At 39.2% G+C, this 16,365-nt stretch overlaps 1 protein-coding gene and 6 long non-coding RNA genes across 16 annotated transcripts in view; 6 read left to right on the forward strand and 1 right to left on the reverse strand.

Annotated features, from left to right (window-relative positions):
• LOC127843011 (uncharacterized) lies at window positions 1-15,741 on the reverse strand. 6 transcript variants are annotated; one of them, XR_008032034.1, is made up of 2 exons: window positions 15,624-15,741; window positions 1-313 (listed from the first exon to the last, which is right to left on the reverse strand). It is a non-coding gene; the product is annotated as an uncharacterized LOC127843011 (long non-coding RNA). The 6 variants fall into 6 exon arrangements; XR_008032029.1 differs by lacking the exon at window positions 1-313 and adding an exon at window positions 2,968-3,280; XR_008032033.1 differs by lacking the exon at window positions 1-313 and adding an exon at window positions 5,934-6,246.
• Window positions 320-2,888, forward strand: LOC127843007 (uncharacterized). The gene is made up of 2 exons (XR_008032025.1): window positions 320-1,793; window positions 2,299-2,888. It is a non-coding gene; the product is annotated as an uncharacterized LOC127843007 (long non-coding RNA).
• LOC127843008 (uncharacterized) lies at window positions 3,287-5,855 on the forward strand. Its single transcript, XR_008032026.1, has 2 exons — window positions 3,287-4,760; window positions 5,266-5,855. It is a non-coding gene; the product is annotated as an uncharacterized LOC127843008 (long non-coding RNA).
• LOC127843006 (uncharacterized) lies at window positions 6,253-8,821 on the forward strand. Its single transcript, XR_008032024.1, has 2 exons — window positions 6,253-7,726; window positions 8,232-8,821. It is a non-coding gene; the product is annotated as an uncharacterized LOC127843006 (long non-coding RNA).
• On the forward strand, window positions 9,219-11,787 carry LOC127843005 (uncharacterized). The gene is made up of 2 exons (XR_008032023.1): window positions 9,219-10,692; window positions 11,198-11,787. It is a non-coding gene; the product is annotated as an uncharacterized LOC127843005 (long non-coding RNA).
• Window positions 12,185-14,753, forward strand: LOC127843004 (uncharacterized). The gene is made up of 2 exons (XR_008032022.1): window positions 12,185-13,658; window positions 14,164-14,753. It is a non-coding gene; the product is annotated as an uncharacterized LOC127843004 (long non-coding RNA).
• Window positions 15,151-16,365, forward strand: part of LOC127843002 (uncharacterized) — a 16,829-nt gene continuing 15,614 nt past the window's right edge. For 4 of the 5 annotated variants that reach the window (XM_052372835.1, XM_052372834.1, XM_052372833.1 and 1 more), the window contains exon 1: window positions 15,151-15,820. In XM_052372835.1, the coding sequence (XP_052228795.1) occupies window positions 15,735-15,820 (86 nt within the window). In that variant the 5' untranslated portion in view covers window positions 15,151-15,734. The remainder of the gene's footprint in view (window positions 15,821-16,365) is intronic. The other variant, XR_008032020.1, reaches the window with a different exon arrangement.

Here is a 16,365-nt window from a genome sequence, read left to right on the forward strand (position 1 = left end):
AGTACACTGATTCACAATCAATACATTTATTTGGGCCTTTTGCTGATATATTGGTGAATTTCGCATGCAATGATCCCAGTTTTTGCCATAAAAGTTACGCGTAACAATAATTAGAGACACAAAATCAGCTGTCGTCACTTAGACTAAAAATCATGCATTCCGACTTGACTGCGGCCAATTTAGTCACCGCTTTAAACGGCCATTTTAAGGCCTTTTCCCCCCTCCGAATGCACTGAAATTGCATATTCATTGTGGAAATAGTTTAAATCTCATGTGGAGAAAGTTTGAAAAGGATAGGACAAAGTTGAGTTCCCTTAAAGGTTACATTACACTAAATCATTGTGTATCCCTCCGTGGTCCATTCGAAAGTAGTGCCTATTTCTAAAGAGTTCCTTTTCTCTTCTTGAATATAAGCCATTTAACAATGTGAGACATGTCTTTTGTGGTTATTTGTAATATCCTGTATGTGTCTGGAGTACTTTGATGCCTTGGATTGGAAGCTAACTTAAAAGATGGACTTTTGAGGGTGTGTTTTCTATTGTGTGGGGCTTTTGTCGAAATTAGGATTCCGAAACACGTTTTTCAACGGTGGGTTCATTCGACAGCGATTTACTTTCTTAGAAGTTGCGAGACGGTATGTTTTTGATTGCAATTATTGGAAGAGGACAGATCCATCTTTAAAATGATACCAGGTTCGGAAAAATTGATACGTCGAAAAGGCAAGAAAAATGCTGTGAAAGTTGTCAGTTTTATAATGGGACCCTATGGGAATCGGAATTAGTGTAATATAACCTTAAAAAAGCACATTTACTGCAATGTCAAGGTCACATTGATTCGTCTGCAATCGAGACAAGTAGAACATGAATTTTAATGAATGTTTTGATGATTTGGGTGCTAAAATAGATGAGAGATGTCAATATTTTGGTTCAAATGGATGTTTTAGGTGGTTTTGGACTGTTCCGGATGGGAGGGGGACCTGGTATGGACAAGTAAGGGTTACATTTCCAACAAATCTTGAATGTAAATATTATTATGTCCAAAGATTGAAGTTTCAGGTGGAGAGCAAGATGAAAAATATGCCAAATCACATGAATGCAACCCATTTATGCCATTTTTCTCTTTGTTTGTAGGCCTGACCATTTGTCCCTTTTGCCGCAGACGGTCAACAATCCGCTAGCTGTCTTGCTCTGACTGGTGCACTGGACATGATTTCAATGAGAGTCATCATACTGATTGTTTAATTCAAACATGAATTTCAGTTTGTTCGTTAGAGTACTAACTTAGCTGTGTATTTACAGTGGACGTAGTGGTGCGTCGCATGCGGTAGACTAGGTATTTCCATATATACACTATGTTTACAGAATTGCGGCCGGTGAAGCAACATAGCTGATGAGTAAATAGCGCTAGTTCTTCAGACAAATAACTTTATTTTCAACCTATAAAGCATATTTAGCTGTAGGTGGGGCCATTTAGCTGTAAGATCTGGCTTTGGTTCTGTTAAGCCCTTAGAGTAATGAATTTCAGAGTGAAGACCATAGCGCCTTTTCCTAGTCGAGTATCGGGCAGCTGTATGTCTTTTCAGAAATGCACATGTCTTCTTTAGTATGTCATTGTGATTGCTTTTAAGATAGGCAATAAACTCATAACCTTTAGAAAAAGGAGCATCTGTAAATTCAGATTTCACTATTTCAGAGTCAGCCAGACCATGATTGAGCTTAAGGATTGTGCTGCGGATGCGGCCTGTGCAGTTCCGGGAGAAAGTCACTGTCTTGGGCATTGCGGTCTGGTATCAGGTAAGCACTATTGAAAGCCTCACACTTTTGGGGGGTCTGAAGCCTTGTGCTGTCAATGCTATCTGGTTCAAGTACAATTAGAATGCATTCTTCAAGCAGTCCTTCATCAGATATGGTTATCTCAAGCTTACAGTTCTCGGGCAGATATGACTTCGATGTGTTCTTGCCAGCAGAACCCCGACAGGCCAAACTATGCGTTAAGCACTATTTTCCACAGCAACCCTTGCAGACAAAAAAAAATACTTGAAATTACTTCTGGCATTTAATTTCTAATTTCCTTTACATCTCTTTTGTATGTTTGTTTGCTCTTTTTAACTCTGACATGCCATCTTGCTCGGATTGATAGAGCATACCTGTTTTGTTTAGAGCCGAGTCCCCAGCTGCTCGAGTTTGCCGTGTCAATAATGATAAAGCCATGGCATGATGTCTCCTTTATGTGTTTCCTTATCTCAGTGTTGAACATAATTGCCAGTTTCAGGGGCCTTAACATTTTATTTTATTAAAGGTCTGGATGATCCTTGCCTGACTCCGGGTTTGTGTACACCTCAATCCGACTCCCTGTCCGGTACCATGGCCGCAGTGGTGCAGCCCTTGTGGACGATCCATCGACATCCTGAAAGGTCAACACTTCACCAAGCTGGGAAAATTGATCCTGATAGTCATCCCCAGGTAGTGAAATGAATGTACACTGAACTACAGAGGAATCACACCCAAATGACTTTTCTGACATTAGTGTGGCCCCTCGGGCAGGAATTCCTTAGCAAACATGCTTTTTTGCATGGGGACTGTGGCATTTTTGCAAAACTTAAGCTTTCAACGCTGGATTTTAAAGAGAACACTTAATAAAATGAAGCCAACAGGACTTATTTTAATGAGAGAGACTATCTGGATGAGCAACAAATGTCACATTGTGTCGTAAGCTGTTGAAGGAGCGATTTGCGCCATTTCAAGTGTTAATTTTGGGTAGCAGGCTTGTATCGGCTTGAAAGCTGCAAATTATTCCTCTCATCATGATAGCATTAATTATTTTAATTGCAATGTGTATGTTTAGATTGTAAGTGAAGCTTTTAATAATAATTTTCTTGAAAAACATGATTTTATATGCTGTCAGTGAGTTTTTTTGTGTGAAAAAAGTGCTTAAAATAAAAAAAAAGTCTCCTTTTTCATCAAGAAAAGTACACTGATTCACAATCAATACATTTATTTGGGCCTTTTGCTGATATATTGGTGAATTTCGCATGCAATGATCCCAGTTTTTGCCATAAAAGTTACGCGTAACAATAATTAGAGACACAAAATCAGCTGTCGTCACTTAGACTAAAAATCATGCATTCCGACTTGACTGCGGCCAATTTAGTCACCGCTTTAAACGGCCATTTTAAGGCCTTTTCCCCCCTCCGAATGCACTGAAATTGCATATTCATTGTGGAAATAGTTTAAATCTCATGTGGAGAAAGTTTGAAAAGGATAGGACAAAGTTGAGTTCCCTTAAAGGTTACATTACACTAAATCATTGTGTATCCCTCCGTGGTCCATTCGAAAGTAGTGCCTATTTCTAAAGAGTTCCTTTTCTCTTCTTGAATATAAGCCATTTAACAATGTGAGACATGTCTTTTGTGGTTATTTGTAATATCCTGTATGTGTCTGGAGTACTTTGATGCCTTGGATTGGAAGCTAACTTAAAAGATGGACTTTTGAGGGTGTGTTTTCTATTGTGTGGGGCTTTTGTCGAAATTAGGATTCCGAAACACGTTTTTCAACGGTGGGTTCATTCGACAGCGATTTACTTTCTTAGAAGTTGCGAGACGGTATGTTTTTGATTGCAATTATTGGAAGAGGACAGATCCATCTTTAAAATGATACCAGGTTCGGAAAAATTGATACGTCGAAAAGGCAAGAAAAATGCTGTGAAAGTTGTCAGTTTTATAATGGGACCCTATGGGAATCGGAATTAGTGTAATATAACCTTAAAAAAGCACATTTACTGCAATGTCAAGGTCACATTGATTCGTCTGCAATCGAGACAAGTAGAACATGAATTTTAATGAATGTTTTGATGATTTGGGTGCTAAAATAGATGAGAGATGTCAATATTTTGGTTCAAATGGATGTTTTAGGTGGTTTTGGACTGTTCCGGATGGGAGGGGGACCTGGTATGGACAAGTAAGGGTTACATTTCCAACAAATCTTGAATGTAAATATTATTATGTCCAAAGATTGAAGTTTCAGGTGGAGAGCAAGATGAAAAATATGCCAAATCACATGAATGCAACCCATTTATGCCATTTTTCTCTTTGTTTGTAGGCCTGACCATTTGTCCCTTTTGCCGCAGACGGTCAACAATCCGCTAGCTGTCTTGCTCTGACTGGTGCACTGGACATGATTTCAATGAGAGTCATCATACTGATTGTTTAATTCAAACATGAATTTCAGTTTGTTCGTTAGAGTACTAACTTAGCTGTGTATTTACAGTGGACGTAGTGGTGCGTCGCATGCGGTAGACTAGGTATTTCCATATATACACTATGTTTACAGAATTGCGGCCGGTGAAGCAACATAGCTGATGAGTAAATAGCGCTAGTTCTTCAGACAAATAACTTTATTTTCAACCTATAAAGCATATTTAGCTGTAGGTGGGGCCATTTAGCTGTAAGATCTGGCTTTGGTTCTGTTAAGCCCTTAGAGTAATGAATTTCAGAGTGAAGACCATAGCGCCTTTTCCTAGTCGAGTATCGGGCAGCTGTATGTCTTTTCAGAAATGCACATGTCTTCTTTAGTATGTCATTGTGATTGCTTTTAAGATAGGCAATAAACTCATAACCTTTAGAAAAAGGAGCATCTGTAAATTCAGATTTCACTATTTCAGAGTCAGCCAGACCATGATTGAGCTTAAGGATTGTGCTGCGGATGCGGCCTGTGCAGTTCCGGGAGAAAGTCACTGTCTTGGGCATTGCGGTCTGGTATCAGGTAAGCACTATTGAAAGCCTCACACTTTTGGGGGGTCTGAAGCCTTGTGCTGTCAATGCTATCTGGTTCAAGTACAATTAGAATGCATTCTTCAAGCAGTCCTTCATCAGATATGGTTATCTCAAGCTTACAGTTCTCGGGCAGATATGACTTCGATGTGTTCTTGCCAGCAGAACCCCGACAGGCCAAACTATGCGTTAAGCACTATTTTCCACAGCAACCCTTGCAGACAAAAAAAAATACTTGAAATTACTTCTGGCATTTAATTTCTAATTTCCTTTACATCTCTTTTGTATGTTTGTTTGCTCTTTTTAACTCTGACATGCCATCTTGCTCGGATTGATAGAGCATACCTGTTTTGTTTAGAGCCGAGTCCCCAGCTGCTCGAGTTTGCCGTGTCAATAATGATAAAGCCATGGCATGATGTCTCCTTTATGTGTTTCCTTATCTCAGTGTTGAACATAATTGCCAGTTTCAGGGGCCTTAACATTTTATTTTATTAAAGGTCTGGATGATCCTTGCCTGACTCCGGGTTTGTGTACACCTCAATCCGACTCCCTGTCCGGTACCATGGCCGCAGTGGTGCAGCCCTTGTGGACGATCCATCGACATCCTGAAAGGTCAACACTTCACCAAGCTGGGAAAATTGATCCTGATAGTCATCCCCAGGTAGTGAAATGAATGTACACTGAACTACAGAGGAATCACACCCAAATGACTTTTCTGACATTAGTGTGGCCCCTCGGGCAGGAATTCCTTAGCAAACATGCTTTTTTGCATGGGGACTGTGGCATTTTTGCAAAACTTAAGCTTTCAACGCTGGATTTTAAAGAGAACACTTAATAAAATGAAGCCAACAGGACTTATTTTAATGAGAGAGACTATCTGGATGAGCAACAAATGTCACATTGTGTCGTAAGCTGTTGAAGGAGCGATTTGCGCCATTTCAAGTGTTAATTTTGGGTAGCAGGCTTGTATCGGCTTGAAAGCTGCAAATTATTCCTCTCATCATGATAGCATTAATTATTTTAATTGCAATGTGTATGTTTAGATTGTAAGTGAAGCTTTTAATAATAATTTTCTTGAAAAACATGATTTTATATGCTGTCAGTGAGTTTTTTTGTGTGAAAAAAGTGCTTAAAATAAAAAAAAGTCTCCTTTTTCATCAAGAAAAGTACACTGATTCACAATCAATACATTTATTTGGGCCTTTTGCTGATATATTGGTGAATTTCGCATGCAATGATCCCAGTTTTTGCCATAAAAGTTACGCGTAACAATAATTAGAGACACAAAATCAGCTGTCGTCACTTAGACTAAAAATCATGCATTCCGACTTGACTGCGGCCAATTTAGTCACCGCTTTAAACGGCCATTTTAAGGCCTTTTCCCCCCTCCGAATGCACTGAAATTGCATATTCATTGTGGAAATAGTTTAAATCTCATGTGGAGAAAGTTTGAAAAGGATAGGACAAAGTTGAGTTCCCTTAAAGGTTACATTACACTAAATCATTGTGTATCCCTCCGTGGTCCATTCGAAAGTAGTGCCTATTTCTAAAGAGTTCCTTTTCTCTTCTTGAATATAAGCCATTTAACAATGTGAGACATGTCTTTTGTGGTTATTTGTAATATCCTGTATGTGTCTGGAGTACTTTGATGCCTTGGATTGGAAGCTAACTTAAAAGATGGACTTTTGAGGGTGTGTTTTCTATTGTGTGGGGCTTTTGTCGAAATTAGGATTCCGAAACACGTTTTTCAACGGTGGGTTCATTCGACAGCGATTTACTTTCTTAGAAGTTGCGAGACGGTATGTTTTTGATTGCAATTATTGGAAGAGGACAGATCCATCTTTAAAATGATACCAGGTTCGGAAAAATTGATACGTCGAAAAGGCAAGAAAAATGCTGTGAAAGTTGTCAGTTTTATAATGGGACCCTATGGGAATCGGAATTAGTGTAATATAACCTTAAAAAAGCACATTTACTGCAATGTCAAGGTCACATTGATTCGTCTGCAATCGAGACAAGTAGAACATGAATTTTAATGAATGTTTTGATGATTTGGGTGCTAAAATAGATGAGAGATGTCAATATTTTGGTTCAAATGGATGTTTTAGGTGGTTTTGGACTGTTCCGGATGGGAGGGGGACCTGGTATGGACAAGTAAGGGTTACATTTCCAACAAATCTTGAATGTAAATATTATTATGTCCAAAGATTGAAGTTTCAGGTGGAGAGCAAGATGAAAAATATGCCAAATCACATGAATGCAACCCATTTATGCCATTTTTCTCTTTGTTTGTAGGCCTGACCATTTGTCCCTTTTGCCGCAGACGGTCAACAATCCGCTAGCTGTCTTGCTCTGACTGGTGCACTGGACATGATTTCAATGAGAGTCATCATACTGATTGTTTAATTCAAACATGAATTTCAGTTTGTTCGTTAGAGTACTAACTTAGCTGTGTATTTACAGTGGACGTAGTGGTGCGTCGCATGCGGTAGACTAGGTATTTCCATATATACACTATGTTTACAGAATTGCGGCCGGTGAAGCAACATAGCTGATGAGTAAATAGCGCTAGTTCTTCAGACAAATAACTTTATTTTCAACCTATAAAGCATATTTAGCTGTAGGTGGGGCCATTTAGCTGTAAGATCTGGCTTTGGTTCTGTTAAGCCCTTAGAGTAATGAATTTCAGAGTGAAGACCATAGCGCCTTTTCCTAGTCGAGTATCGGGCAGCTGTATGTCTTTTCAGAAATGCACATGTCTTCTTTAGTATGTCATTGTGATTGCTTTTAAGATAGGCAATAAACTCATAACCTTTAGAAAAAGGAGCATCTGTAAATTCAGATTTCACTATTTCAGAGTCAGCCAGACCATGATTGAGCTTAAGGATTGTGCTGCGGATGCGGCCTGTGCAGTTCCGGGAGAAAGTCACTGTCTTGGGCATTGCGGTCTGGTATCAGGTAAGCACTATTGAAAGCCTCACACTTTTGGGGGGTCTGAAGCCTTGTGCTGTCAATGCTATCTGGTTCAAGTACAATTAGAATGCATTCTTCAAGCAGTCCTTCATCAGATATGGTTATCTCAAGCTTACAGTTCTCGGGCAGATATGACTTCGATGTGTTCTTGCCAGCAGAACCCCGACAGGCCAAACTATGCGTTAAGCACTATTTTCCACAGCAACCCTTGCAGACAAAAAAAAATACTTGAAATTACTTCTGGCATTTAATTTCTAATTTCCTTTACATCTCTTTTGTATGTTTGTTTGCTCTTTTTAACTCTGACATGCCATCTTGCTCGGATTGATAGAGCATACCTGTTTTGTTTAGAGCCGAGTCCCCAGCTGCTCGAGTTTGCCGTGTCAATAATGATAAAGCCATGGCATGATGTCTCCTTTATGTGTTTCCTTATCTCAGTGTTGAACATAATTGCCAGTTTCAGGGGCCTTAACATTTTATTTTATTAAAGGTCTGGATGATCCTTGCCTGACTCCGGGTTTGTGTACACCTCAATCCGACTCCCTGTCCGGTACCATGGCCGCAGTGGTGCAGCCCTTGTGGACGATCCATCGACATCCTGAAAGGTCAACACTTCACCAAGCTGGGAAAATTGATCCTGATAGTCATCCCCAGGTAGTGAAATGAATGTACACTGAACTACAGAGGAATCACACCCAAATGACTTTTCTGACATTAGTGTGGCCCCTCGGGCAGGAATTCCTTAGCAAACATGCTTTTTTGCATGGGGACTGTGGCATTTTTGCAAAACTTAAGCTTTCAACGCTGGATTTTAAAGAGAACACTTAATAAAATGAAGCCAACAGGACTTATTTTAATGAGAGAGACTATCTGGATGAGCAACAAATGTCACATTGTGTCGTAAGCTGTTGAAGGAGCGATTTGCGCCATTTCAAGTGTTAATTTTGGGTAGCAGGCTTGTATCGGCTTGAAAGCTGCAAATTATTCCTCTCATCATGATAGCATTAATTATTTTAATTGCAATGTGTATGTTTAGATTGTAAGTGAAGCTTTTAATAATAATTTTCTTGAAAAACATGATTTTATATGCTGTCAGTGAGTTTTTTTGTGTGAAAAAAGTGCTTAAAATAAAAAAAAGTCTCCTTTTTCATCAAGAAAAGTACACTGATTCACAATCAATACATTTATTTGGGCCTTTTGCTGATATATTGGTGAATTTCGCATGCAATGATCCCAGTTTTTGCCATAAAAGTTACGCGTAACAATAATTAGAGACACAAAATCAGCTGTCGTCACTTAGACTAAAAATCATGCATTCCGACTTGACTGCGGCCAATTTAGTCACCGCTTTAAACGGCCATTTTAAGGCCTTTTCCCCCCTCCGAATGCACTGAAATTGCATATTCATTGTGGAAATAGTTTAAATCTCATGTGGAGAAAGTTTGAAAAGGATAGGACAAAGTTGAGTTCCCTTAAAGGTTACATTACACTAAATCATTGTGTATCCCTCCGTGGTCCATTCGAAAGTAGTGCCTATTTCTAAAGAGTTCCTTTTCTCTTCTTGAATATAAGCCATTTAACAATGTGAGACATGTCTTTTGTGGTTATTTGTAATATCCTGTATGTGTCTGGAGTACTTTGATGCCTTGGATTGGAAGCTAACTTAAAAGATGGACTTTTGAGGGTGTGTTTTCTATTGTGTGGGGCTTTTGTCGAAATTAGGATTCCGAAACACGTTTTTCAACGGTGGGTTCATTCGACAGCGATTTACTTTCTTAGAAGTTGCGAGACGGTATGTTTTTGATTGCAATTATTGGAAGAGGACAGATCCATCTTTAAAATGATACCAGGTTCGGAAAAATTGATACGTCGAAAAGGCAAGAAAAATGCTGTGAAAGTTGTCAGTTTTATAATGGGACCCTATGGGAATCGGAATTAGTGTAATATAACCTTAAAAAAGCACATTTACTGCAATGTCAAGGTCACATTGATTCGTCTGCAATCGAGACAAGTAGAACATGAATTTTAATGAATGTTTTGATGATTTGGGTGCTAAAATAGATGAGAGATGTCAATATTTTGGTTCAAATGGATGTTTTAGGTGGTTTTGGACTGTTCCGGATGGGAGGGGGACCTGGTATGGACAAGTAAGGGTTACATTTCCAACAAATCTTGAATGTAAATATTATTATGTCCAAAGATTGAAGTTTCAGGTGGAGAGCAAGATGAAAAATATGCCAAATCACATGAATGCAACCCATTTATGCCATTTTTCTCTTTGTTTGTAGGCCTGACCATTTGTCCCTTTTGCCGCAGACGGTCAACAATCCGCTAGCTGTCTTGCTCTGACTGGTGCACTGGACATGATTTCAATGAGAGTCATCATACTGATTGTTTAATTCAAACATGAATTTCAGTTTGTTCGTTAGAGTACTAACTTAGCTGTGTATTTACAGTGGACGTAGTGGTGCGTCGCATGCGGTAGACTAGGTATTTCCATATATACACTATGTTTACAGAATTGCGGCCGGTGAAGCAACATAGCTGATGAGTAAATAGCGCTAGTTCTTCAGACAAATAACTTTATTTTCAACCTATAAAGCATATTTAGCTGTAGGTGGGGCCATTTAGCTGTAAGATCTGGCTTTGGTTCTGTTAAGCCCTTAGAGTAATGAATTTCAGAGTGAAGACCATAGCGCCTTTTCCTAGTCGAGTATCGGGCAGCTGTATGTCTTTTCAGAAATGCACATGTCTTCTTTAGTATGTCATTGTGATTGCTTTTAAGATAGGCAATAAACTCATAACCTTTAGAAAAAGGAGCATCTGTAAATTCAGATTTCACTATTTCAGAGTCAGCCAGACCATGATTGAGCTTAAGGATTGTGCTGCGGATGCGGCCTGTGCAGTTCCGGGAGAAAGTCACTGTCTTGGGCATTGCGGTCTGGTATCAGGTAAGCACTATTGAAAGCCTCACACTTTTGGGGGGTCTGAAGCCTTGTGCTGTCAATGCTATCTGGTTCAAGTACAATTAGAATGCATTCTTCAAGCAGTACTTCATCAGATATGGTTATCTCAAGCTTACAGTTCTCGGGCAGATATGACTTCGATGTGTTCTTGCCAGCAGAACCCCGACAGGCCAAACTATGCGTTAAGCACTATTTTCCACAGCAACCCTTGCAGACAAAAAAAAATACTTGAAATTACTTCTGGCATTTAATTTCTAATTTCCTTTACATCTCTTTTGTATGTTTGTTTGCTCTTTTTAACTCTGACATGCCATCTTGCTCGGATTGATAGAGCATACCTGTTTTGTTTAGAGCCGAGTCCCCAGCTGCTCGAGTTTGCCGTGTCAATAATGATAAAGCCATGGCATGATGTCTCCTTTATGTGTTTCCTTATCTCAGTGTTGAACATAATTGCCAGTTTCAGGGGCCTTAACATTTTATTTTATTAAAGGTCTGGATGATCCTTGCCTGACTCCGGGTTTGTGTACACCTCAATCCGACTCCCTGTCCGGTACCATGGCCGCAGTGGTGCAGCCCTTGTGGACGATCCATCGACATCCTGAAAGGTCAACACTTCACCAAGCTGGGAAAATTGATCCTGATAGTCATCCCCAGGTAGTGAAATGAATGTACACTGAACTACAGAGGAATCACACCCAAATGACTTTTCTGACATTAGTGTGGCCCCTCGGGCAGGAATTCCTTAGCAAACATGCTTTTTTGCATGGGGACTGTGGCATTTTTGCAAAACTTAAGCTTTCAACGCTGGATTTTAAAGAGAACACTTAATAAAATGAAGCCAACAGGACTTATTTTAATGAGAGAGACTATCTGGATGAGCAACAAATGTCACATTGTGTCGTAAGCTGTTGAAGGAGCGATTTGCGCCATTTCAAGTGTTAATTTTGGGTAGCAGGCTTGTATCGGCTTGAAAGCTGCAAATTATTCCTCTCATCATGATAGCATTAATTATTTTAATTGCAATGTGTATGTTTAGATTGTAAGTGAAGCTTTTAATAATAATTTTCTTGAAAAACATGATTTTATATGCTGTCAGTGAGTTTTTTTGTGTGAAAAAAGTGCTTAAAATAAAAAAAAGTCTCCTTTTTCATCAAGAAAAGTACACTGATTCACAATCAATACATTTATTTGGGCCTTTTGCTGATATATTGGTGAATTTCGCATGCAATGATCCCAGTTTTTGCCATAAAAGTTACGCGTAACAATAATTAGAGACACAAAATCAGCTGTCGTCACTTAGACTAAAAATCATGCATTCCGACTTGACTGCGGCCAATTTAGTCACCGCTTTAAACGGCCATTTTAAGGCCTTTTCCCCCCTCCGAATGCACTGAAATTGCATATTCATTGTGGAAATAGTTTAAATCTCATGTGGAGAAAGTTTGAAAAGGATAGGACAAAGTTGAGTTCCCTTAAAGGTTACATTACACTAAATCATTGTGTATCCCTCCGTGGTCCATTCGAAAGTAGTGCCTATTTCTAAAGAGTTCCTTTTCTCTTCTTGAATATAAGCCATTTAACAATGTGAGACATGTCTTTTGTGGTTATTTGTAATATCCTGTATGTGTCTGGAGTACTTTGATGCCTTGGATTGGAAGCTAACTTAAAAGATGGACTTTTGAGGGTGTGTTTTCTATTGTGTGGGGCTTTTGTCGAAATTAGGATTCCGAAACACGTTTTTCAACGGTGGGTTCATTCGACAGCGATTTACTTTCTTAGAAGTTGCGAGACGGTATGTTTTTGATTGCAATTATTGGAAGAGGACAGATCCATCTTTAAAATGATACCAGGTTCGGAAAAATTGATACGTCGAAAAGGCAAGAAAAATGCTGTGAAAGTTGTCAGTTTTATAATGGGACCCTATGGGAATCGGAATTAGTGTAATATAACCTTAAAAAAGCACATTTACTGCAATGTCAAGGTCACATTGATTCGTCTGCAATCGAGACAAGTAGAACATGAATTTTAATGAATGTTTTGATGATTTGGGTGCTAAAATAGATGAGAGATGTCAATATTTTGGTTCAAATGGATGTTTTAGGTGGTTTTGGACTGTTCCGGATGGGAGGGGGACCTGGTATGGACAAGTAAGGGTTACATTTCCAACAAATCTTGAATGTAAATATTATTATGTCCAAAGATTGAAGTTTCAGGTGGAGAGCAAGATGAAAAATATGCCAAATCACATGAATGCAACCCATTTATGCCATTTTTCTCTTTGTTTGTAGGCCTGACCATTTGTCCCTTTTGCCGCAGACGGTCAACAATCCGCTAGCTGTCTTGCTCTGACTGGTGCACTGGACATGATTTCAATGAGAGTCATCATACTGATTGTTTAATTCAAACATGAATTTCAGTTTGTTCGTTAGAGTACTAACTTAGCTGTGTATTTACAGTGGACGTAGTGGTGCGTCGCATGCGGTAGACTAGGTATTTCCATATATACACTATGTTTACAGAATTGCGGCCGGTGAAGCAACATAGCTGATGAGTAAATAGCGCTAGTTCTTCAGACAAATAACTTTATTTTCAACCTATAAAGCATATTTAGCTGTAGGTGGGGCCATTTAGCTGTAAGATCTGGCTTTGGTTCTGTTAAGCCCTTAGAGTAATGAATTTCAGAGTGAAGACCATAGCGCCTTTTCCTAGTCGAGTATCGGGCAGCTGTATGTCTTTTCAGAAATGCACATGTCTTCTTTAGTATGTCATTGTGATTGCTTTTAAGATAGGCAATAAACTCATAACCTTTAGAAAAAGGAGCATCTGTAAATTCAGATTTCACTATTTCAGAGTCAGCCAGACCATGATTGAGCTTAAGGATTGTGCTGCGGATGCGGCCTGTGCAGTTCCGGGAGAAAGTCACTGTCTTGGGCATTGCGGTCTGGTATCAGGTAAGCACTATTGAAAGCCTCACACTTTTGGGGGGTCTGAAGCCTTGTGCTGTCAATGCTATCTGGTTCAAGTACAATTAGAATGCATTCTTCAAGCAGTACTTCATCAGATATGGTTATCTCAAGCTTACAGTTCTCGGGCAGATATGACTTCGATGTGTTCTTGCCAGCAGAACCCCGACAGGCCAAACTATGCGTTAAGCACTATTTTCCACAGCAACCCTTGCAGACAAAAAAAAATACTTGAAATTACTTCTGGCATTTAATTTCTAATTTCCTTTACATCTCTTTTGTATGTTTGTTTGCTCTTTTTAACTCTGACATGCCATCTTGCTCGGATTGATAGAGCATACCTGTTTTGTTTAGAGCCGAGTCCCCAGCTGCTCGAGTTTGCCGTGTCAATAATGATAAAGCCATGGCATGATGTCTCCTTTATGTGTTTCCTTATCTCAGTGTTGAACATAATTGCCAGTTTCAGGGGCCTTAACATTTTATTTTATTAAAGGTCTGGATGATCCTTGCCTGACTCCGGGTTTGTGTACACCTCAATCCGACTCCCTGTCCGGTACCATGGCCGCAGTGGTGCAGCCCTTGTGGACGATCCATCGACATCCTGAAAGGTCAACACTTCACCAAGCTGGGAAAATTGATCCTGATAGTCATCCCCAGGTAGTGAAATGAATGTACACTGAACTACAGAGGAATCACACCCAAATGACTTTTCTGACATTAGTGTGGCCCCTCGGGCAGGAATTCCTTAGCAAACATGCTTTTTTGCATGGGGACTGTGGCATTTTTGCAAAACTTAAGCTTTCAACGCTGGATTTTAAAGAGAACACTTAATAAAATGAAGCCAACAGGACTTATTTTAATGAGAGAGACTATCTGGATGAGCAACAAATGTCACATTGTGTCGTAAGCTGTTGAAGGAGCGATTTGCGCCATTTCAAGTGTTAATTTTGGGTAGCAGGCTTGTATCGGCTTGAAAGCTGCAAATTATTCCTCTCATCATGATAGCATTAATTATTTTAATTGCAATGTGTATGTTTAGATTGTAAGTGAAGCTTTTAATAATAATTTTCTTGAAAAACATGATTTTATATGCTGTCAGTGAGTTTTTTTGTGTGAAAAAAGTGCTTAAAATAAAAAAAAGTCTCCTTTTTCATCAAGAAAAGTACACTGATTCACAATCAATACATTTATTTGGGCCTTTTGCTGATATATTGGTGAATTTCGCATGCAATGATCCCAGTTTTTGCCATAAAAGTTACGCGTAACAATAATTAGAGACACAAAATCAGCTGTCGTCACTTAGACTAAAAATCATGCATTCCGACTTGACTGCGGCCAATTTAGTCACCGCTTTAAACGGCCATTTTAAGGCCTTTTCCCCCCTCCGAATGCACTGAAATTGCATATTCATTGTGGAAATAGTTTAAATCTCATGTGGAGAAAGTTTGAAAAGGATAGGACAAAGTTGAGTTCCCTTAAAGGTTACATTACACTAAATCATTGTGTATCCCTCCGTGGTCCATTCGAAAGTAGTGCCTATTTCTAAAGAGTTCCTTTTCTCTTCTTGAATATAAGCCATTTAACAATGTGAGACATGTCTTTTGTGGTTATTTGTAATATCCTGTATGTGTCTGGAGTACTTTGATGCCTTGGATTGGAAGCTAACTTAAAAGATGGACTTTTGAGGGTGTGTTTTCTATTGTGTGGGGCTTTTGTCGAAATTAGGATTCCGAAACACGTTTTTCAACGGTGGGTTCATTCGACAGCGATTTACTTTCTTAGAAGTTGCGAGACGGTATGTTTTTGATTGCAATTATTGGAAGAGGACAGATCCATCTTTAAAATGATACCAGGTTCGGAAAAATTGATACGTCGAAAAGGCAAGAAAAATGCTGTGAAAGTTGTCAGTTTTATAATGGGACCCTATGGGAATCGGAATTAGTGTAATATAACCTTAAAAAAGCACATTTACTGCAATGTCAAGGTCACATGGATTCGTCTGCAAGCGAGACAAGTAGAACATGAATTTTAATGAATGTTTTGATGATTTGGGTGCTAAAATAGATGAGAGATGTCAATATTTTGGTTCAAATGGATGTTTTAGGTGGTTTTGGACTGTTCCGGATGGGAGGGGGACCTGGTATGGACAAGTAAGGGTTACATTTCCAACAAATCTTGAATGTAAATATTATTATGTCCAAAGATTGAAGTTTCAGGTGGAGAGCAAGATGAAAAATATGCCAAATCACATGAATGCAACCCATTTATGCCATTTTTCTCTTTGTTTGTAGGCCTGACCATTTGTCCCTTTTGCCGCAGACGGTCAACAATCCGCTAGCTGTCTTGCTCTGACTGGTGCACTGGACATGATTTCAATGAGAGTCATCATACTGATTGTTTAATTCAAACATGAATTTCAGTTTGTTCGTTAGAGTACTAACTTAGCTGTGTATTTACAGTGGACGTAGTGGTGCGTCGCATGCGGTAGACTAGGTATTTCCATATATACACTATGTTTACAGAATTGCGGCCGGTGAAGCAACATAGCTGATGAGTAAATAGCGCTAGTTCTTCAGACAAATAACTTTATTTTCAACCTATAAAGCATATTTAGCTGTAGGTGGGGCCATTTAGCTGTAAGATCTGGCTTTGGTTCTGTTAAGCCCTTAGAGTAATGAATTTCAGAGTGAAGACC

This window comes from Dreissena polymorpha, chromosome 8 (assembly GCF_020536995.1).
Source record: "Dreissena polymorpha isolate Duluth1 chromosome 8, UMN_Dpol_1.0, whole genome shotgun sequence".
In the NCBI taxonomy this organism is placed as follows: domain Eukaryota; kingdom Metazoa; phylum Mollusca; class Bivalvia; order Myida; family Dreissenidae; genus Dreissena; species Dreissena polymorpha.